This window comes from Calidris pugnax, unplaced genomic scaffold (assembly GCF_001431845.1).
Source record: "Calidris pugnax isolate Ruff unplaced genomic scaffold, ASM143184v1 scaffold28, whole genome shotgun sequence".
Lineage (NCBI taxonomy): Eukaryota > Metazoa > Chordata > Aves > Charadriiformes > Scolopacidae > Calidris > Calidris pugnax.
The window spans coordinates 17,607,757-17,631,351 of NW_015090842.1; the positions used below are offsets into that span (position 1 = coordinate 17,607,757).

General features: G+C 37.2%; 2 protein-coding genes across 6 annotated transcripts in view; one reads left to right on the forward strand and one right to left on the reverse strand.

The window, feature by feature from the left end:
• RPGRIP1L (RPGRIP1-like) overlaps window positions 1–16,412 on the reverse strand; it is an 81,323-nt gene extending 64,911 nt beyond the window's left edge. For 3 of the 5 annotated variants that reach the window (XM_014942561.1, XM_014942562.1, XM_014942558.1), the window contains exons 1-6: window positions 16,340–16,412; window positions 11,929–12,020; window positions 11,020–11,164; window positions 8,350–8,648; window positions 5,584–5,683; window positions 4,453–4,596 (exon numbers count right to left, since the gene is read on the reverse strand). In XM_014942561.1, the coding sequence (XP_014798047.1) occupies window positions 4,453–4,596; window positions 5,584–5,683; window positions 8,350–8,648; window positions 11,020–11,164; window positions 11,929–12,013 (773 nt within the window). In that variant the 5' untranslated portion in view covers window positions 12,014–12,020; window positions 16,340–16,412. Of the gene's footprint in view, window positions 1–4,452; window positions 4,597–5,583; window positions 5,684–8,349; window positions 8,649–11,019; window positions 11,165–11,928; window positions 12,021–13,670; window positions 13,753–15,523; window positions 15,659–16,339 lie in introns of those variants that run through there. The other 2 variants (XM_014942559.1, XM_014942560.1) reach the window with 2 other exon arrangements.
• Window positions 16,413–16,563: 151 nt separating this feature from the next.
• The window catches only part of FTO (fat mass and obesity associated), a 266,969-nt gene continuing 259,937 nt past the window's right edge, over window positions 16,564–23,595 (forward strand). Inside the window, exon 1 of the mRNA XM_014942099.1 lies at window positions 16,564–16,678. Coding sequence (XP_014797585.1) covers window positions 16,640–16,678 — 39 coding nt within the window. The 5' untranslated portion in view covers window positions 16,564–16,639. The remainder of the gene's footprint in view (window positions 16,679–23,595) is intronic.

Here is a 23,595-nt window from a genome sequence, read left to right on the forward strand (position 1 = left end):
CCCCCCCTTTTTTTTTAAGCGGGGGGTTTTTTTTTTTTTTTTCCTTGCCTTTTTTTTTTTTTAAGCAGGGGGCTTTTTTTCTGGTTTTTTTTTTTTTCTTCTTTTTAAGTAGAAAAAGGAGCAGATGATAGTGAAATTTATGATGTACAGATGTAAACCCCATGGCTCCTGACAATCAACATTAACTATTTTTTCAACAGCGAATGAAACAGCATTTGATTTAAACAGTTTTGAGGTACTGATGTTATAAAGTAAATTATTCAAATTTGGAAGTGAAAAATTACTTTTTATTGGGATCATTTAAACTCTCACCATGTTAAGAGCCTTTATCTCATGAAGTTTCTAGCAACAGAAAGCATGTGCCATGAATTTCTTATTAATGCATTACATTGATCACAATCTCAGCTCTCATCATAGGCTACAGCAAGAAAATTTCTCTATAGTACTTCTACAGTATTTTATTTACTTATTTAAATAAAATACGCCTAAGAAATATCCAATGCATCTATGTGCATGACAAGAAGATTGCTGAAGAACAAAAGAATTTCAGATTCTGTGGGCAACACAAAGTTAATTGAGGATGATTCTGTTGGGAAGATTCATTTTTCCATCAACAAAGTTACAAGAGGAATTGATTATCTAAACAGCTTTTCCCCTCCCAGGTAGTTGATGTATTCTGCTCCCAGAACATTTGCCCAGGGATTCTGATATACTAGGGGTTATATACAGATTTGATATAAAAGTCAATGCTGCCTTTCACTGATATAGACAATATTTTGCTCAAAGAATAAAAAGTAATGCATAAGAATAAAGCTGTACTAACGTAGCTTATTCAATATTTCTATATTGCCAAAAAAGCCAAAAATCCTGCCACAGAACCTGAAGACAAGGAGGTAAACCTGCAGCAGAAGTAAGAAAAAAAAATGAAACTAATCCCCCTTTAGAGGCAGTAACCTGAATTAACGGGCACTCTGATTTAGCTCTAGCACGTCTTCTGCCGCAAGTGCAGAAATAAGGAACACAAACTCCATCCTCCCCCTCTAAACCTCTTCTTAAAGCTGGATTAAGAAGTCTGAAATTGGAAATGAAGTTAGGAGAAAGTGACTCTTCAAAAAACTAAGAATTGTGTTTGGGGTTAATGTCTGAAATATACCAAAGAGCCAATCTCTTCTCCAGACCTCTTCTCATTTGGACTCAAAGCAGATATAGGGGGGTCCCAATAACAGGCTGGGGACCAGCTGCGGGGGAATGGGGGACTGAGAGCAACCTACCCCAGAAGGAAATGATTAAAGAAAGGATCCTGACCTGCACTGTACAAATTTATGCCAGTAAATCCCAGATGGCTAAGCTAATAAAATTGAGGTCTAATTAAACCACATCCCTTGCATCTTGTCTTTGCTTCCATATGAGCAGGACACGAACACAATATTGAGACTGCTCTTGGAGACTATTGCATCCCATGAACCCGTGGCTCACAAACTTTCCCTGTTCACATTCACAACAAGGAAAACAAGCAAGTAAAAAACCATCACTGCCATACTTCCAGGATCACTTACCCCCTGTCTGGCAAAATAAACAAAATGGCAAAAAGATGCCAAAGGAATTAAAACTGACTGGCAAATAAAGTTTTTTATTAGAAGACCATCCAAAACACCAAAAACCCCATAACACACGCAAAAACCTGGTACCTGTTCCACAAATGCATTTTGGGGCTGGCTTTAAAAATGTTTTTGGAAAGTATGATGAGCAATTAATTGATTTGAAGCTAGCTGCTTGAAAAATGTGATTGTTTAGACTTAATATTCTAACTTGCACACTGTGTATCATAGACATCAAACCATGAGGTTATTATGGTTTTGGCCATCTTTAAATGAAAAACATTCAAGGTAAATGCAGTTAAATTATGCAATTAAGAAAATGTGTTTAGACTAACAACCCACAGGCCAGGTTTAAAAACATTCAAGTTAAATGCAGTTAAAATTATGCAATTAAGAAAACGTGTTTAGACTAACAACCCACAGGCCAGGTTTCTCCCTTAAGTTAAAATTAAGTCGGAATTATATATTCCTGAAACAATCCCCAAACAATTTCTAATGAAATATTGAGAAGACCATTGATTGCAGCCGTGTAACAATAATCACGCCGAGGAGTACACTGCATATGAACTCAGCTCCATCACGCAGCTCTTGTGTTGTTAGACAGAAACTGTAGTGAAGCTGCAAAGGCAGCTTTAAAATACAACTGGATTTCTTGTGGGTTTAGGACTCAGGATAACTAGAATCTCCCTCCCTTACCGCTGATGGATCAGTAATTAGTAATTGCAGCTGCTTCACTACTTGGAAACGACAGTTATTTCAATCACAACAATGTCTTAACCAGGTAGCAGAATAAAGAATGTTTTCCTAAAGGTTGAAAGTAACCTAATTTTGTTAACGCCAGGCTGAGATGAAATGGTACCAGAACATGAACGTTTGTGGAAGCACATTTACTATGTCCTTTTGGCACCCTACAGTTCTTAAATAATTTCAACATATTCATTGTCTTTGGGTAGTAACATAACTAGATGACAGCCAAGCATATTCTTACAAAATACAATAAAAAGCTGCCAATTGTACCAAAATTGAAAGACATAAGCTACAAAGACGAAATAAGATGACCTTATCAGTCACCCAAATTTCCAATTTTTCCTCCAATATTCCATTATTGACAGTTTTTTCCCTGCTGATGCAAAGAATATTAAAAAATAAGAACTATATAGAACCTATAAATTTACTTGTGTAATCAAACAACTAATACAGCCTGCTCTAGACAGCAGTCATAAGACCTCTGAGAAGGAAAGCTAACAAAAAACTCCTGAAGATGATAGGGATAGGTACCCATGGTTACAGTTAAACCTGGCGACAACAGTAACCCTCTAAATTCTGGCTCTGGTTCATTCAGCATAAAAAAACACAACCAAAGACCAAAACACCATGGGGAATAGCAGCCTTCCAAACAGTATTTTACTGGCCAAATTAAAGAACTCAATGCTATTCTGGATAGGCACTAGTAGACAATTTTCAGCTTATTTCCCAGTATCTTCAGTCCAACGCAGTAAATCTTAAATACTTAATGTATCTTTTATCCAGTTTCAAACAAGAAATAGACTATAAAGGAAATAATTCCAGAACTTTAAACATGAATTCACACTTAGGTCAAGTATGGTAGGTTCTTGATAAACACAAATAAGAAAAGGATCTGCACCTACTTTTTATAGCCTGACTTTAAGGATTTTTAGCTGAATTTGAAGTGTATCTTTACTTTAAAATGCCTTAAAATTTCACAGAAACAGGACAACTGATATCAAATTTACAAGTTATGTCCAGTTTCTGACTGCTGTACTTACAGAACGCTGTTTATTGATTAAAAAAATGAAGCACAGAAGTTCTTTGAGATTTGAATCAGATTATTTTCAAAGAATGAAAAAAATATTTTAAATATTTTCTGAATTCACTGTAGGCACAAACTGAGAAATTATTTATTATAACAACTTCTTTAACCTATTTAAACTATATAAAGGAAATTCTGAATAGGGGAGACTTACAACTTTGTGAATAATTTAATAGCAAACATTATGATGTATTATTTATGTAGCACTACTGATGCACAAAAGAATGCTCACACATAATAACGGGGTCCCTCTCTTGAAAGGCAGTTAAAGGATTGACCGCATATTTCTCATTCAAGTAGAACTTCCATTGAAATCAAATGTGTAAGGAATGCAGGACCATGCCATACTAGATCCTTAATACAATTAAAAGTAACAGGCTGAAATTGAAACAATCAAAAAAGGGAAAATACATACAAAGTTGTATAATTTTGCATATATTTTTGCAGAAGTGAAAGAAGAAAGAGAAAGAAAAGAGATTAAATTAATAGAGGGTTTAGTGTGAAACCATTCCACAAGCACGTTTGTCTGGCTTTGTTTCACTACACAGATATACCATATTCCTTCAAAATTTTGCTAATCTACCCTTGCAGGGCCATCATTTTTCTATTATTTGTAGACACCAAATTATCAATAAGTATTAATGAACACTAAATTATCCACTATGGACCTATATCTAACATTTCCAAGAATTATATTAAAGAAATAATAGACTATTAAAATTTAATGAGTTGAATTTCAATTGAATTTGAATCAGCTGGAAATGAATTCTCTAAAATGGTAATTATGAACCTCTTTGTTTATTTGTGAAAAAACATAATAACCTATTATCATAACAATCTCCTTGGTTAGAATTATCCATGGCTAATCGGTAAAACAGTTTATAACTTGGTTTCACCAAGGGGAAAACAAGGAATAAAGCAAATATTTCTTACCAGAACAAGTAATTTTCACAGCTCTATCTAAACATTATGACATAGATCTTCTAATGCTTCCACCATGGAGATTTCTATTTTTCACAATACCTTTGGCTTGTTGTTTCTTGCTCTTTCAGCCGTAGGACAGATTCTTCAATTTCCTTTCCTTTCCTTCTTAGCTGACTCGCAAGTATCTCCTTGGCATGTTCTAGTTCCTCAATGTGTTCCCTTTGGGATTCAACCACAGCCTCCCTGCAAGTACAAGCATCTTACGTTACAAAACCAGGTAAGGATTTAATAAACGAAAAAAAATTCAATGAATACTCAAGAGAGCAAAAATTTTGAAAGCGTTCAGAAGATTTTGTGCTTCTTAATGACATGTATCACAGTAGAGGCTTAAGAGTTCAATTTACTCTGACAATAATTAGAGGTCACCAAGTAAAAAGATGTGAGTAGTACAATAATTAGATACATAGTTCACACACATTATCAAACTCAACATAAACAACATAACACTCTTAAAAAAATGTTTATGTGGACTGAATAATGTTTAGCAGAACCGAGCTGAAAACATCGCTTATGGTTTCTTAACACTCTATATTAAATGTACCCTCCTACCTAGTATTTTCTGAAAAGGAAACAGCCATTACAAATTAACAAAAGAACATGAGATTTTCAATGGATGGAGCAATAAGAGCAATTTTAAAGCTTTCATTCTGAGTTAGGCAACTTCATGCAAAAAGTCAGATGTCTTTAGCAGTGGAATTTATCTAGTAAATGCAATTAAAAAAAACAAAGGCAGAAAACAATAGAGATCGGAGTCTGAATATTTTTTCGTGGGCACAATTTGTGATTTTTATTTTCTTGACAAGTTAATCTTGGATATCATTTCCAATAACACTTTTTCTAATAAGAATAAGCAACAATTTATCTACAATTTTTTCCACTCTAAAGCTTTTGATGCATAAGCTACAGTTCTTCGTTACTTCATGCACCTATTGTAGACTTTCCAGTACCTTTTTTGGCCATGTGTTTGCTTTTGTGTACCACTGAGCAGCTGGGTTTATATTTTCCACCTCTGTGAGAACTGAAACCTCTGGAAAAATGCTATTTGAATGTTTTCTGCATTACAACACAATGCTTTTAGCCAGTCTTACGAGAAAAGCTATTGTCAACATCAAGAAAATCCCAAGTTTTAACAAATACAATAACAAAGATTAAGAAATATTAAAATCATACAAATTTTTTATTTCAGCTCTTGCATCCTCAAGAAGACTCTGTCCATCTCTTGGGAGCACAAGGTTAGGTGATCTCACTTCTAAATCCTGAAATCTCATTCCTGAAAACAAAGACAAGATAAATTTTTGTGACACTGAATGAAAAAACATTTCACAAAACAATAATCTCTATATAATACCAACACTTACAACTCCTATATAGATGCCATAAAAAGTATTTTTACATCAAATTCACACGGAAAAAGATAATCAGAGTATCTACAATGTACCTGCCATAAAATTTGAACTATAGGGAATACAGCATGCGCTTGTAAAGAGAAGTGCTAAAAATGTGTCTTGAAATGTTTTCCTTAGAAGATTTTACTTTTAAAGACAGAGAACAGAGATGGTGTCTTCAAAGAAGAACAATATCAATATTATTAAACAGGAACATGGACCTATAATCATTTTTTCTCTGATAGCACTTCCTTTACAAAATCACAACTGTCATTTACCTAGACTAGCAACTAGGAGCATTTTTAGCAGCAGTGGAAATAATTTCCTTATGTTCTTTAGAAGCATACTGAATTGCTGGTGGAGAAGAAAAGTGAGAAATTACTTAAGGAAGAATTGTTAGTTCAGGAGTAAAAGTAATGGTTTCTCCAAACCTTTCTTCTTCTCTTCCTTTAGCAAGAAGAAATTAATGAAGCTTTGAGGTGGGACTAAACTATCATTACATTTCAAACACAACATTTCAGCTGCCATCTCTCACTCCTCTAAATGGAGTCATTTAGGTTCAAGGTACAATAGTGCCAGCAGGTTCACAAAATGATGGAAAAAAATTTACCTACTTTGCATTTGGGCTGACTTAACTTGATTCATTTATATATTTTGAATTCTGATCTTTAAGTGTTACTCTAAGATATGGTAATTATGCTACATACATATGTTTATATATATGCCTAGAGTGTATATTTTTATTTATTTTTGTTCAAATCATTAAATATCTTAGATGGTTTTACTCCATAAAGAAAGTTATGAGAGAAATCAATGAGTATTTAGTGAAAATTCATACTTGACTACATCTTTTCGATCAACTTGCTAAGGTATTTGTAAACCAGCCGAACACAAAGCAGATACAATAAGCTATATTTATTATTTGTGGATTCCTGGTATTTGTAAAGCAGCCGAACAATAAGCTATATTTATTATTTGTGGATTCTTCTCGCTTCTTCATACCCTGGAGACAGATAAGCTCTCCTAAATTTTTCCAGTTAGTCATTTTATTTTTGGAGAATTGCTAGACTAAAAATGTTTTGAGATTCAGCCTCATGGTTCTACGGAGCAATTTAAGAGCCCAGCAGTCTTTAAAGACAGGAGGCACATACCCCACACCAGACTGCTGGGTTTATCATCATTAATCAAAAGGGCAGGATGAGGAAGAATGCAAGAGAAAAACATGGAACACCCTATGCCAATGAAGACTACAGAAAATATTCTCTGACCTTCTGGGAGACAACGTTACTATGTCTAAGTTCTGAGTATTGCTTACTAGATTCTTAACAGTAGTCTTCATTTTAGAAAATTTGTGTTCAAAAAACTGCATATTCATAGCACTGAAATTATCGGAGTGTATCCAGTTTGGACAAGGTCTTAAAACTGAGATAAGCACACTAGAACCTCTGTGAAATTTGTCAATGCTACTATCTGATCCGCATGTTCTGTGGACAACTTGGCCCTTTTCTTTTCCTGATCTGGGGAATAAAATTGCCTAATTCATGTGTGAAATAAATAATGTGTGAAAATGTAGGTGTATTTAAGATGTCAAAACTTGTACTATATTCAAATTAAAGAAGCAGAACGGTAGAGCCAATTGCTTTTTATTGCCTGTCTAAAACCACAAGAATTGTTTCTGTTTTCATACACCTGAATAATCAACCTAACTAAAAAAAAAGAAAAAGGACCAGTGGGAGGGTGAGATGGAGAAAAAACACAATATAATTGGCCATCAGCCTGATCCATAGCTCGAAGAAGTTAAGGAGAAAGTTCTGCTGACTCAGTTTTGAATCAGGGCCAACGTAGCTGCATTTTCTTTAAAAAACACATTATCTGTACTGTATATGTTAACAGAGCACAACTACCTCTACAAATGTTGATATGAAAATAGAAAGGTTTTAAAGTGTAATTTCCAAATGTAGCTACCATAAATAAAGGATGGAGAGTAAGACTGCCTTAAGCAGTAAGTCCTGACAGTAAAAAGCATCATTAAAGATGGCTGCATTGTGGTATTTGCTTTTGAAAGTCCACACATGTAACAGATTTTTCAAGTCTGCAGTGTTGTGCACACATGTATCAAGAGACTAGAACAAACCTTGAAATTAAAAAAGGAAAAACATGTGCAAACAAACTACAGATGTAAAACTTTGTTATAACATGACAACACTACATTTTTTCATATACTTCTTTTATAAGCCTTTAACATGTATACCAGGAAAGTCCCATGATTTTAACTGTTAGAAAACTTGCTTGATAACTATTTTATTTCCAAATCCGTACTTTTCTTTTACCCCTGCCACTGTGGATTCTCAAAATAAGGACTTCAAAAGGAAACAAATTATCATGATTGCTATAAATAAATATTAAAAAAAAGAGGGGGGGGAAGAACAATCTCTCTGCACACAGGTAGCATTGCCCACTGAGGAACAGAAAAGAGTACGTACTTACTACAGGGAAGCACTAATTAGCAGTACCCATACAAACCACTACTTTTAATGAAGGTGAATGATACCTTTCTTTGCGTGCTCCAGCGTGCCAGCAGCCTCACTGGCTTTCCTGAGACCAGTGTTAACACGAGACTGAACATAACTGTACGGACAAGGCCCGTGGCCTTGGATCTGGAGCTGCTGTTTGGTTGAAATGAGTTTGCTGCGGAGGCTCTCGTTTTGCTTCTCCAGCTCACGAACTCTCTCCTGCAAACGCTCGATCATTTCCTCCAGCTCCACAGCCTGACCCAGCCGCTTGGGGCCGCCACCAACCTGGTCAGACCTTTTTTTGTCATTAACAAGCCGTATTAACTTGGTGGCCATTCTGGGGAAAATAATAAAAAAAAAAAAAGATGAAAAAGAATGTGAAAAGTCAGCATAAAAAGCATTCTGTTGAAAGGAACATAATCACTGTGAAGACTTCAGCGTAGAACCTGAATAATAAATTTCAGGTTTTGATATAACTATTACTGCCTGTGAAGAACTCTTTGAAGATAATTGAAACCACTGTGCAGCAATCTGCTTTATAGCACTGACAAATAACAGTTTCCTAAGGCTTATCATTTAAGGTTAGTAAAGGGAGGACACATATTTACTCCATATGCTGCTTAAATGTAATTTTTAACGCATGACCTTCTATAGGAACCTCTGCATGCTGTTAAGTAAAGTTACAGATTTGGGATGTGGTGGGGCAAACTATAAAAGCTACAGTTCCACAAAACATTCAAATATTGAAAGAATGCTAATAATATGCAACATTCCAATGATATATAATTTCCAGGATTTCAGGATTTAAATATGTATTTCAGTTCCAAAGTGGCTAAAATACAGAGGTGGAGATATTTAAGAAGGTACTCCCCTCCTCTCCCCAAAAAAGAGACTTAATAGTTCTCATTACCATACTCAATTTTTATACTTGGTAAATATTACCAGCGTGCCTTGGAGAAGGAACGGTTAGCTGAAGAATATAATTAGATACAGAGGGTATGGTTTTCATCTATCTTTAAAAGGATACAAATTTTGCTTTTGGCATCTCAAGAGTTGTACCTTTGATTTCCTTTAGTTTTGATAAACATTGGTAAGCTAGAACAAAAGGCAGAGAGGGCACATGGAGGTGATGTAATATACAAGAACAGAAAACATACCCAGCAGTGAATGGAAAAAACTTGGCATATAAAGAAAGAAAAGGTGGCTTTGATGAGAGAGACAAGTTCAAGACTTTACAAAATTAGTCGCACATCTTCAAGACCTGTATCTAGTTTACAGGGAATCTATTTTTGCAGGCCCAGAAAGAAAACTGAAAATAAGGACACACTTCATTTGTTTAAAGGGGCTTCTTTTATTTTTGTATACTTGTGGACAGAAGCTTCTACTTAAAAGAACAAACGTGAAACAAAAAAAATCTGTAATAACTTTAGGATGTCACAGAATGTTACTTGCCTGTAAGCAGGTTTTCTGTTTATTTGTTGTTTTTTTTTTTCAATGTACTTCTACTGCAAATTCATTCCAAACTTTTAGTTACAAGGGTTTTGGCATGAGGGATGCTGGGAAAGAAATTCAGCTTGAGGAGTTAAGATTTTTCTCTGGCAATCTAGACAAACACTCTATTTTGTTCTTTGTTTTTAATTCAGGTATTCTAATTTGGGCATTCTGTGTAATTTTACCTAAGTGGCTGATCAGTGCATATGATAAGTCATCTAACAGAAATACAGGAAATACTATTTGGAATAAGCAAACAACTCATTTGTTCCACCATCTTCTATTTGACAGTAGCCTAACAGAAAACACAGAAGTTATATCAACTGGAAGTTACACTGGTCAATTTGATCCTGACTCACTTTCATACCTTTAGAAAAGTATGAAATAATCCCATCTACAGAGGCAGTATCTTTAGAGGCCCTTTCATGAAGTGACCAGAAGCTAGCTTAGATGCAACAAGATTCTATTAGATTAAGTATAGCATAATGGGAACGATGGGAACCCAGAGTCACAGTGCTTTTGGCTTAATTAGCCCTCCTGGAATATAGTAATACCATGAACAGTTCTGCTGAGTCCAGGCTGGCTTGCCAGCACAGCACTAAGTTTAAAAATACACTTAAAGTTGCCTGCACATTTTTGGGTACACTGTGAACTGTGCTCCCTGTGCTACTTAGGACTTCTTCAATGAACCTGAATAATATTACTCTGAATAAAAGAGAGCTGAACATAATTGTAAAGATATTTCAGGATTAACTAGATGATAAAAGGCTAGACTCTAGTCAACTTCATTGGGGACAGAGAAGGACAAAAAATGGGACAGAATCTCTCTGTATGGACCATTCTGATTCTAGGATGAAATTCCTGATGAATAATTAGGCTTCTATAACCTTTTTTTCAGTTCCCAGAACTGTATATATATATATTTGTTACACATACGTGCTACATTTGTACACAGACAGCATAACTATGAACCCAAGGCACCAACTCTGAAGTGGTGGGTCGCGGTGTACGTGGGGATCTAATACTGCCCACTGCAAAAAATATCCCACAACCAGACACAACCAGAAATCAACACAAAAATTAATTCTATTGAGGGAAATTTGCTACTACTTTAAAAAGTGCTCTGAGAAAAATCAGCATGATTGAAACTTTGCTAGTAATCCTTTAAAGGGCAAAAATGTTACGGTGAGCTAAAATAAAAACATTGACTCCCCTACCTTTTAATTTTCTCCTCTTGCTTATTTGCATGCTGTTTGAGTGAGATGTTCTCATCACGTAAACGAAGAAATCTGTCTTCCAGTTCCTCTCGACTGATTCGTGATACAGACTGTCGAGCTCTAGCATTCTGTGGAGCTGATGTTTCTACCCAAACCAAGACAACTTTAAGTTACCTTCAATACATTCACCAACATGTAATCCAAAGCCTAAGTAATTTTGAACTACTGGAAAAAAACAAACATTTTCAAGGAATTTGACATTTTGCACTTGTATGAGTCTGTTGATAATTTTTTTTTCAGATTTAGAGGCTTATTAATCACTTTTTTCCTCCCTCTTACAAACAAAAATGTAATTCAAATGATACAGCAAACCGTTTATCTATTAGACAACACAAAGAGTTTAGCAAGTAAAGAAGTACTGTCAAACATCTACTTAAAAAAATAAGATGATCGTTACCACAGAGATGCTTTCTAATTTGATTCAAAGTTAACATACTCTCTTGAAGCTTGAACAGACTAACTCATAATTCTGTAAATTTACTCGTATACAAGACTAAGCCTAATAGTTCCATTCTAATAGCAGCTGAGTCTGAATTGCATAGTACTTTTGCTCCTCATTTTGTTAAACAGGTCTGGCCTTGCCCTCAATTCAGGAAAAAGGCCTCTTTTCTTCTGGAAGGATGAATGTCACAGCTCAAAGAGATTTCCAGTTTTTAGTATCTCACATCAACTCCCCTCTTATAACAAGCACACAGAATGGGTCACAGTATCTTTCAGAATTTAACCCAGATTTTGAATGGTATTTGAACTTAATTTTTTGAGTGGGAATGTCAGAAACGTTTTTAGAAAGAAACTAAAGAAGCCACTGATCAAAGTCTGTTACTGTAATAAGTAGCAGCTGGTACCAACCTTGCAATCCTCCAATTCCAGCTAGAGTTAGACCTACATCTCTCACAGGAAGGTCCCCCACAGTTTCATCAGCTGGGACAGACATGACTTATCTATGGATAACAAAATTCAAATGAAATTCTTCTCCATCTGTATCTTAAACAAAGACAAGAATGAACTTCTATACATCCTATAAAATGAAGGAAAAAGTAATGACAGATTCACTGAAATCACAGACTTGTACATTACTGTAAATGCTCCCATCTCAACTGTATTGCTCAGAGGACAATCTAGCCTTTCAAGTTTAATGTTATGCCAGTTTTAATCTGTGCACAAAATAAGGCTTCTTCGCTATGCAATAGCTCTGATTTTATTGAATGTATAAAGAATTAGCTTTTTTAAGTTCTAGTTCTTCAGCCATCTTTGGGCTAAGACCATATTCCTAAGTACATGTGGGAGGGGGACCTATGCGGGGTTTCTTGTTTGTTTTTTTAATTGATTGTTTGTTCATTTTAAGACAGGTCAAAGCTTAAGGCCTCAACTGGTAGATGAGTAAATGCCATCTTCCACATTTTGAATGGAACTCTCTGAAACAGAGGTGCTGGGGGTTATGAAGTCATTTTGGTGTTGCCTACCACTCTCCTAGTCTTCTTTCAATCACTGTCATAAGAGAAATGACTTTCTAAGATAGAGACTCCCCTATGAATGATTCTCATAAATCTGAACACATTTCTTTCTTGAGGCAACAGAAAGCTTAGCTACATAAAGTGAGATGAGGAAAGTATTAATGTGAGAAAGTAGTACATTTGTTTCAGTGTAATATATGAAGATACTTGTTAACAACTATTGTTTCTTTCTTCTCTTTCAGTGCAGAAAATTAAGACATTGGCCATAGAGTCAAGTAAGGCTGAAAGAGCACTGAAACAGAGACATTAAGTCCTTTGTACAGTCTTTTTTTCCTCATATTATTATACTCTTCAGGTGATACAAATCCTTAGTGAATCCAAAAACATCTAGCAAGCATTGGGAAATTACCAATGATGTTACCAAAGACCTGTATCTGAGGGCAAAAGTGACTTAGTATAATTCACAGACATTCCATGAAGTACCTGTTCTATCATAACCAAATAATTCTATCATAACCAAAATCGTTACTAAAGATAAGCCTTTCTTCTACCAGCAAAGTCTTCTTTCATAAACAAATCTCCTTATGGCTTTGTCCAAAAGGAATGAAAAGGATTAATGGAAGTTTAATTTCCAACAAGTCCATCTAGCTTTGCATCTTCAGAGGTTTTTTTCATCATTAAGTTTTAGGATAAAGTATTGTTTCCACCTTTCACTTTTTATAACAACGTGAACACATTTTTCTTTTGTGTGGAACAAATATTTCTTTGTCATGACTGTTGAAATGATCTGATCTACACTTGTACGTTCTCAATAACGTTGCAGTTTCAATGCTGTCAGTCACAGAAATGGAGGATAGTGCTTCATGATGTTGGGGTCTACAGCACGCAGCCACTGTAATCAACAGCACCATTCTAATGACAGATACATATCAACTGGAATCCAGCTCCTCACTGTTCTCACCTCTTTTTGTGTTACTCACACAAACGTCTCAAAACTTTTTTGGTAATTTTTAAATTAGTGCTACCTGCAGTCATTGACTTCACTCAGGTCTAGGTTCATTACTGCAGTCGTTATTATGTGTCACTGTATCAATATCACTAGAGCAACTGAGACTGAAGTGAAACAAAAACCTTTACCTCTAGATGATCAATCCAAATTTGGTTCATGATGGTAGGAGGAAGAAGACGCTACCACTATGTGTCTTTCTAGAATGTGGTTGTCTTAGTCTTTACAAATCAAAAATGTCAGATTTTTTTGGCAAATTTCAGAGAGGTAAAGAGCTAAACAAATATTTTATCAGCACATCTCCACAATGTTTGTAATCTATCAAAATCAAGCTTCAAAAACTTCAGCACAATAATAGGCACAGGCAAATGTTACCGAATTCACTATTTGCCACTTGCTAAAGAAACTTTGCTACAGATATCTACCTGTTATTTTCAGTGTGAAAGAAATCCATTCATTTAAAAAAGAAAGACAAAATAACACATGCTTGTCCCTCAAATAAACAACCCCTCCCTTGTCAGTAGTAATCCATTACTGGCTGTAGCCAAACCACAGAAATATTTAAGCTGTAAGCAAACACACGTAGCAGGGCTGACATGAAAGCCATCTTTAACTGGCAACCTGACATGACTTGAAGACAAGCGACAAAATAAAGCCGTTATAAATCTAAAGTCCTTAAAACTTAGAAAGGTGAAATTTTCAAAAGTAAAAGGAAGAACCGGTTGTTTCATTTTCATTACAAAGCGATGGAAATTAAGTCTTCAACCTGCTTTTCTTTCTTGGGCCACAGGAAAAGAAAAAAAAATAATGTTTTTATGAAAAAGAGTGTTTTAAATAGAAACAGTACAAACCTGCGTCCTGGTTTTAGGGAGGAAAAATATAATCACAGATTAAGAATTTGGCCTGGCAATTTATTTGCCTCATTAATAACATATGATCCACCTATGTCTTTAATAAACACTAACAATCATCATTTATGCTTCTTCTCGGAGAGAGGATACTTCAAACAGCAAATCATGTGCTACATATGTTACAGTTACCTTTTGAATATTACCTGAGTGTCAATCACAAACACTCAAACAAAATTACTTTCCTTGCAGTCAACAGTTCCAGCATTATTTCTAAAAGCATATGAGATTTCTCCACAGAGTTCCATATTACTTCTTTGGAAAGCATTTCCAAAGCGATTAAATCTGACAAAATTGTACAGCAACACTGCTATAAAAGTGATTGTACTTAAGAGTCCAGTATTTCCTATAATAAAGCAAAAGAGATATAAATTTGTATTTGCATCTGGACATATCCATATGCCATGCTGAAACTCAACAGCTTAAAACAGATCTTATTTTTAAGGAAGGTTACATTACAGTCACTTCAGTAGTTCTTGTTCCTAAAGAAAAATAACTTCACTTAGAGAGGAAAGTTTTCCTTAACTCTGGGACTAATCTAAAAGAATCTCACGTTTAGCATAAGCAAGAATTTTATGTATATTTACTGAAGTTAAAGTGACTGTAACTTCCTTATACACTGCATTACTTACAAAGCTGGTGCTATCACCACCTGTATCTGACAAATTACTACAAAAACCCCACATACAAGTTTGCAGTGTTATGCAAGACAGACAGTAAGAGCATGACCACTTAAAGTATCCAGCCTAACGCTTTAGGTCCAAATTCTTATATAACTCACAGAAGTGTACCGTTATCCCAACATCTTACAAATGTAGCAAAACTGAGGAGGGAATACTTAAATTTCAAAGAAGTTCTCAGTCAGCGGGTCTAGAAGGGACAGCCTCTAGTGCAATCTTAAGAATTACAACACTTACTTAATTCTTTCAATATAGATTTAGAAATTCATGAGTCTTGGCCATGGCCAAGATGATGCTTTTCCTACAAAATCTTATCCCACTTCTCTGGTAGAGGGAAGAAAGGGAAAAAAAAAAAAAAAAAAAGGAGGAGAAAAGGAGGAGAGACCGACCACCCACCTATCTTAGCCTATCACAAAGTATTTCCAGTCTACGTTCCTCTTCAAAGATAGATGTTTGCACTCTATTGCGCTTGTAATCTAAAATAATCTCATTCATTACTTGGTAGGAGTATACATGCACATCATCTTTCCAACACCATCTGTTGCAGTGTTGCGAGTTTCAGGGGGTAGAAAGAAAAAAAAAAGAAAAAAAAAAAAAGAGAAAGGATATGGATATTAGGAAACGCGATCTCCACAGCCTCCTCTAGTCTGAGGGAAAAAAAGTCTCTCAGACCTGCAAGTCCTACTGCAACACCGAAAAAAAACATGTATCAAACCAACAGTGTCTCGCCTTCAACATATCTTAGAAGTTTTTTCCAAATTTTCCATTAGCCCCGTCAGTGTTGACGACAATCCAGTCGGCTGAGGGGGATCGGGGGGTGGGAAGGCAGCCTTTGCCTCAGGAAGGAACGCCTTTCCGCCCCCCTCCTCGGCTTTTTCCCGCCCTCGGACACGGGAACAGCGGCTGGAGCCCAGCAGCCTCGTTACACACACACCTGAGGAAGGCTACTTTTAAAACAACCGGTGAGCACCCTGGCTATTCCCAGGAGCTGTAAGGGAGAGAGGAAGAAAGCTTCAGAGGTGTGAAGCAACCGCTTCAGGAGCGCAACCCCAGGCCGGGCTGCCCCCTCAGCGCGGGAGAGCCCCAACCTCCGCTACACAGCGACACCCCCCGCTGCGGGACACGGCACCGCATCCCCCTGGGCGGCTCCGGGACGGCCGTCCTCCCCCCCACGGTACCCCCAGAGGGGGGAAACCTCTCCCCCGTACTCACAGCTCCCTGCCAGCCCTATGACTCCTCTCAGCGCTCGGTTAGCAACTGCCCCCGTTGCTAACCGAGCCCTTCCACTTCCGGGGACAGCCGGGCCCCGCTGCCTGCTGGGAGTTGTAGTTCACAAGGGACTGACTGGCCACCTCCAGCTTAAACTAGCGCCCGCTCCGCGGTGCACGCTGGGAGTTGTAGTCGCCTCGAGAGCGGCGTGGCGGGCTGGTGCGGCCGGCGGGAGCTGCGCGTGGAGGAGGGCGCCTCCCGCCGCGTGCCGCTTGAGGGGGGGCGCGCGGCTGAGGCGGCGCCATGAAGAGGAGAGCGGGGGAGTGGGAGAAAGAATGGAAGGTACCTTCTCTTTGCTTCCCGCTCCCCGCCCGCCCCCGGCAGCGCTCGCCAGTGGCCACCGCTCTTTTCCGCTGCGCAGAGCGAGCCCGCCCGGGCTGGAGCGGGAGCCCCGTGTGAAGGGGGCTCCGAGGCCGCCGTGAAGTGAATGGGGGGAGGCGGGGGGGCAGCCCCGGCACTGAGGTCCCTGCTGCCGCCTCGCCCGCCCGTCCCTGCAGCGGTTTCGAGAGGCCGGCGGTAGCGCCTCCCCGGGCCGGAGCCCTCGCAGGGTTCAACACTTCCCTTGGAGGGGCTGTGATGCAGCCTGCCCCGTATGTGGGTGCCCCTCCGGGGGCCGGAGGGGTGGGGGGGAAGGTGCGGGGAGGGTGGGATGGACGGCGAGCAGAGCGCCCTCACCTTAACTTGGGAGTCTTGAGGTTCCCTTCTCCCTTTAAAGACAGTCACCTAGTACAGCGGGTAATAATAAAGTTTTCCTACTGCCTGGACTTAAATATTTTAATTTAAAAGACGGTTCTGCAGATATGTATGAGAAAATTATAGGAGTCGATATCTTTGATTTGTGAATACATTCTCAGTGAGATAATGCATAACTGCAGTTTTATCTTCAAATGTAAACATACTCTTGCTCTACTCCAAGCCAAACCTTTATAAACATTTTTAACAATGTCTTTTCTTGATAATGTGTTTAGATGCAATGCTGTTACACGCTTATACTGAAGATATAAGCGCACTGTTTGTATAAGCAAACAGCATGGCTGGATGTTCCGCTGTTTCAGGTGCCTTTGAAGGGCTTGTTTCTACCATGTACAGCACTTGACTACAGCTCTTGGTGGTAGTTGTACCTCTGCTGACTTTCTTTACAAAATAGTGGTACAGAAAAGCAGTAACTTAATTGTTTGAAAGCATAATGCTGATTTTAGTGATCTTGATGAAAAGGTGGCTAATTCCATTATAAGCTTGGTAAAAGCTTTCTGAGATGGTAACCTGCTTCACCTGTCTTTCCACACAGTGGCATACTGGTTTGGTATTGCTATTGATGTACTATTTAACATTAGAAGTTATCTCACTACAGGGGCAGGGAAAAGCTCTCACCTAAGTTTGCATCTAAATATTTTAATAGGAAAAAAACTTTAAAGCCTGCTCACAGTATTAAGACTCTTAACAACTCTTTAAGGCCTACCTGGTCATTTTGGAATTAGGCTTTCTGCTATCCCTTGCTGCTGAAGGATAGTAACTTCAATGTTTCATTTCTCTTCTGCTCTTTCTATTTATGTGAAAACACGTGCAGGTGTAAGCTGTCCTATCTAATCCAATGTAATTACGTTGCAGGAAAAAAACCAGCCCATACCTTTTTTAGCCTGTACATTTACACTATCTATGCAAGGCTGGGTTAAGCTTTTGTCTTTGCAATATGTCCCAAGCCTATTTAGGAATCATTTGCATGAAGAGAACAATTGCCATTGATAAGATCATTCGAAGGATGTGTGTAAGGGAGTAGGAGGGTGGAACTGTGAACTACACCAGCAAAGGTTGTAGGAGGACAAGGCACTTGTGAAGAGGTATCAGAGGAGCACTGTGTAAGAAAAAACTCCAGGAAGCTCGAGTGAGAAAGTACTGCCTTATGCATACCTAGCTGTTATAGGTGCACAGATAGAGAAGAATGGAAATTAAGAAGAGATCTGTATTGAGAATTTAAAGATATGAATACTTATAGGATGCCTTAGGGGCATGTTTTAAGTTGGGTACCACTTGAGAGAAGCTTTGAGTATATTGAAAGTGAAACAAAAACAGCCTGTAGAAGGTCTTAGAATAAATAATGCCAAAGGAGAAGGCAGCAATGGGAAGAGGAAGGGGCAGTTAAACAAGGATTATATGCTTTCTTTTCATGGGAGCACCCTTGTACTGGTATTCTTTTATACAACTTAATTAGAAATGTGATCTTTGGGCTTCCAGCACTATGCCAGTTCACCCTTCAGTCCCTAAGTTTAAGCATCATTCGCTTATGTTACTCACCTAGGAAATGCTGAAGGGAAAGGAATTGTGTATTTATTGTAGTAGTTCTGCCAAGACTTCCATTTAGGTCCCGATCAAAATATTTCATAGCAAACCAAATATTAGTGAGGTTAACCCGACCTCTTCTGGAGAGTAAGATTTATGAGGCCTACTAATGAGAGGGAAGTGGTTGGATAGAGAAGCTGGTTTGGATTATGTATCTTCTGGCAATGTCTCTGTTCTGGAGAATTAAATCCTGAATGAAAGTTCTTGTTTTGCTATAATTGTGTGCAGTTAAATGCTATCTATCAGAAGCCTGGTGATTGGCTTTTGCTTTGTAATTATGCAGTATGTTTCTTATATGTGATAAGCTCTCAAATTTTCATATGTATAGCAAGTTTTGATTTATGCTGTTAAAGAAGAACATTTCTGTTCCAAGTACATGTGGTAGAAATTCTTCAGAGTGCAGTGCTGTCATACAATAATTTCCACTTTGCGGATCACTCAATTGGGTTGAGTAAGATTAAGTGTGTAGCAGAAGTGAAATTGTTTATGCTAGTATTTGGTGTTCCAAGCCCAAGAGGAGGAGGACGCAAACTCATTCCTGGGAAGAGGGTCTGAAAAAAGTTGAGAAACAGTAGCCGGAAGTTAATTACTCAGCTGTCTTAAACACCATGCTGGGGATGCTAGTGCCCTGTGGAGTCTTTGAGACTTAAGTGAACAGCAAAACATGATAATTCTTAAGTTTCTAAGGACACCTTTAGAGATGTTGCATGCTATCAGTCTTCCCTATAGCAAATATTACTTCTGTGTGTAAAAACAGAGCTGTTAGAATAGATGTTGCTCATTAGCTGGAAAGACATTTTAATGAAGCAGTTCATTGGGAGTGTGTTTTGTTTGTTTGTTTTAACTTATAATTTGGTTTGAACCAGTGCAGTTTCTAGTTATTTTGATACTTTTTTTCTTTACGCTGTTGGTCAGAGTTTTGGTCAGTTTGCAGTAAGCTTTCTTTTGCTGGGTGAAGAAAAGATACTACATAAAATAAAACCAAACAAAACCCTCTTATTTGGTAGTCTACTTGGAATATTTTTTCCTTTTGAACTTGGGAAGAAAGCCATTTTGCATTTAGAATTTTTATTATCTTGATTAATATTCACAGGTTAGTTAAACAAGTGCATCTTTAATATAAGACTCTTCTCAAGACTTATTTAGTCAAAGTTTATTTTAAGTAAGTTTCAGTGTGACAGATGCCAAGTCCTAGTAAGTACCGTTGTATGCTTCCTCTTGCCACTCTTTGCATATTAAGATCCTATGTCATTACTGTGTGAAGGATAAGATGCTCAGCTAGACTGGAGTATTATTTTCTTTTACTTTAAAAGGATTACATTGATGGGTCTTTGGAATAGACAGCTAAGCCCAGTTCACAATTACTTTATGTAGCTGTTTATGCTAATTCACATTACTGTGAAACCAGAACTGACTACAGAGGATGTATTCCACAGACATTACTGTTATGTTTGTACAGCTCCCAGCACAGCTGGGACCTCAATCCAATAAAGTTATTGCTATACAAATAATAAATGCATCAATATGCCCATATCTGAATATTCACAAGGGCTTTTACAAAGATATTCATGTGCAATTTCACATTTGTGAGACATGTTAGACAAAGTGGCAAGGAAATATAAAGCTTTAAATAACACAAAGCTTTGCATGTATTTTATTTATAAGGAAGAAAAGGGAATATGCAATGTTTTGGCTGAGACTTCAATGAAAAGTCTTATTTCCTGCATCTTCCTCGTTTTTGCTGGCTGGAAAATAATATATATTTATGAGATAAAATAGGTTGCTTCAACATATTAATTCTCAGGGAAAAATAGGCAAGTAGTCTCAGAGCACTGAAGAGCAGGGGGATGATTTTAGGATTGATGCTGAAAAATGTCACCCTAGTAGTATATTAACTATAGCATTGTCTTATCATAGTGCGTTCAAATGTAACTTCTTGTTACCTGTCATTGTTCTGCCTCTTAAGATAGAAAACTGTAAAAATTTCTAATTGACAGATTAAATAGATTCTTTTAGAAGTTGTATTTACGAAAATTAAAGTTACTGAAAGAGCTTAGATGCAGTTAAATATGCTTCTTGTCATGTCATATTTCTGCTTAGGTAAATGGTGTGCAGGTTTTAGCAGAATCAGCAGCCAATATGCCAGTAGCAATTTTTGTGGTAATCACATTATTGGCCCTTCCCATTATTAATGAGACAATAATTAAGAAATAGTGTTGATAGTCACATAACACATGACTTGTATATTGGAAATGGTCAGGTAGAAGCCTTGCATATGCAGAATAAAATACAAGAAAGAATGAGTGGCAAATGTTCCTTGCTTTTAAATTCATCACATTCTTTCTGCTTAAATTGCCTCAGCTGCTAATGCTGGAACCATTACAGTAATGGACTCAGCAAATGAAGGAGAACCAAGACATACACACTTTATTACTGGAGGGGTAATTTTCTCTTCATCTGTAATAGCAGCAGTGCCTAGTATTGATCAGACCATCAAGATACTAATCCTCTGTAAAATTACTTGTTATAACTGAAAATGTGTTAATCCAAATCAGTCTGTGTCCTGACTTTCTACTTACTATTGAATACAGACTATTAGATGGTTTATTTTTTGTGATTTAAAGCCTTTATATTGATAATAGTAGGAGCTTCCTTTGCAAGAGCGCGTGCTTAATCTTAGCTATGGCCCTGGGTTGTCTTTTTGTTTTAACTAGAACATCACCCACTTAATTAAGAAGTGCGTGTCTATCTTGCTGCTCTGAATTATATTGGTACTTTAGGCCCTGCAGATTTATTAAACACATTGTTTTACATTCAGTCTCTTGTTTTTGCTGTAAATAAGAACAGATCTATGCTTCACATGTTAGAATCTTCTGAGATCTTGGAGCTAAGGATATGAGGAGCATGGATGCCGATTATTCGTGTTTTGTTGATTGTGGCCTATAAGGCTATTGTGTGTGAGAGTAATGTAAGAGAAGGCAAATGTCAGGGGTCTGAAGGTCTTCAGGTTTACTTACTTTAATACTAGTCACCCTCTACAGGAGACAGTGGTATGGAGCTATGCATATTCATATCCAAATATGTATTCTTGGAAAGGCTTCTCCCTTTTTTTTGTTGTTGTTTTCTTTTTTTTTTTCCCCTCCCCTCTGCCTCATCTATTTTTTTATAGTCTTGTATGTTAAGATTGTAAACTCATGTCTGTTACTTGTATAGCCTCTAGCCAAGTGAAATTTTGGCTGGGTTGCATGCCACAAGTAACATAGCTGTTACAGGTCCGTGATACCTCGTAGCACATGGCTGCACCAAACGGCTCCATTAACCCTGACCTTTCATTGGACCTGTTCATCTGGGCTCCGACCACACGACAGCCCTTGGTATCTTGCCAGTTTATGGGGGGCAAGAAGTGTCCTAGAAGTGGGTCAAGATGCGAATTGGTTGCTCATTTCAAAGAATCCGGTAGCGTTCCATGCATTTTAGGAAGTTTTTGTTGTCGTTGCAGTGTCAATATGATTTTTGTTCTGGCAAAATGAGCAGCGTGTTTATTTACTTAATTACCACTCTGCTTTCTTTTTTGTCATAATTTAACAGGCCCCACTTGTGTCATTTAGAGAGGCTTCACGTTTCCTAACCCATATTGGAGTACCAATACCTTTACAGGCATTTTTGATTCCTTGTCTGCCTCGGAACACCAAATTTTTTTTCACCTTCTAATAAAGAGTATGAACAGAGAATACATTGCTTAATTCCAGTTTCCCTATTGAACAGCCTCTTTACTGTAATTTTCAAGACAGCACACTAGAAATGCGTACAGCAAAACGTCTGGTGTGATGATGATGATGTGATCTGAAGTTTACTTATTCAGCTGAAAGCTACTCTGCCGAATTTAAGATGAACTCAAAATTTTTCTGTTGTCTCAGTAAATTTGCGGCTAGACTGTTATTAAACAAAAGTATGTTCTCAAACAGAAACACAGAGACAAAGAAAATGATCATTTACAAATCCAGTATTAGACCTACAGTGTCAAAAAGCATGATGATAGATGTTTATATTCTTTTTCAAAGATTTCTATAAAACATGGCATTCAAGAAAATTAAATTTACTCCCAAAACTAAGGGAAAGCACATTGTGGAAAATATTCCTGTTTTCTATAGAAAATAAAACTTCGTGTGGATTGAATTTTAGGTTTTGAATGAACATCTTTCTGAATAAAAATGTTTTGGAAGTTTTTAGCAAGTGATTTGATTTCGGAAAGCTAGATGGTCTCAGCTGTGTATCACCCAGATGCTATTATCTTCTGATTCCGAACTTAGTTTATAATCATAGAAGTTTCAGATGGAAATTGGCATTTTTGAAATGAAGCTATAGTGAAATGTCCCTGCTGGAGGTGCAGTACTTGCCCTATTTTCACTTTTATTTGTAGATTTGGAAAACATTTAGTGAATAATTATTATACTTTTTCCCTTTTACAGCAGGTAGGATTCAGTTCCTTCTGATGGAGGTTAGTGAGAGCTAGACAGCCAAATAGTGAATGCCTAAAGCTTTTTTCTGTTCCCAGTGCAATCGGTGATGAAACTTGTGCAGCCTTGAGCTGAAGCAGAATGGGGCTCTCATGCTTTTAATAATTCATCCATTTCTTAAATTATTTGATTAACCTTTAATAACCAAGAGCGTCCAAAATATCAGATGATCCTCATCCCTTCAGTTGAGACTAAAAAGCACTATAGTGTATTACTGTATTCTGTTAGGTTTACTAGTGAACTGCAAAACATTGTTATGAATATTTATTGGAATTTAAAGTATGGGGCAGATTAACAATATATTTAAAGGCTTTTGGATAGAAAATGATAGTTCTGAAATTTCAA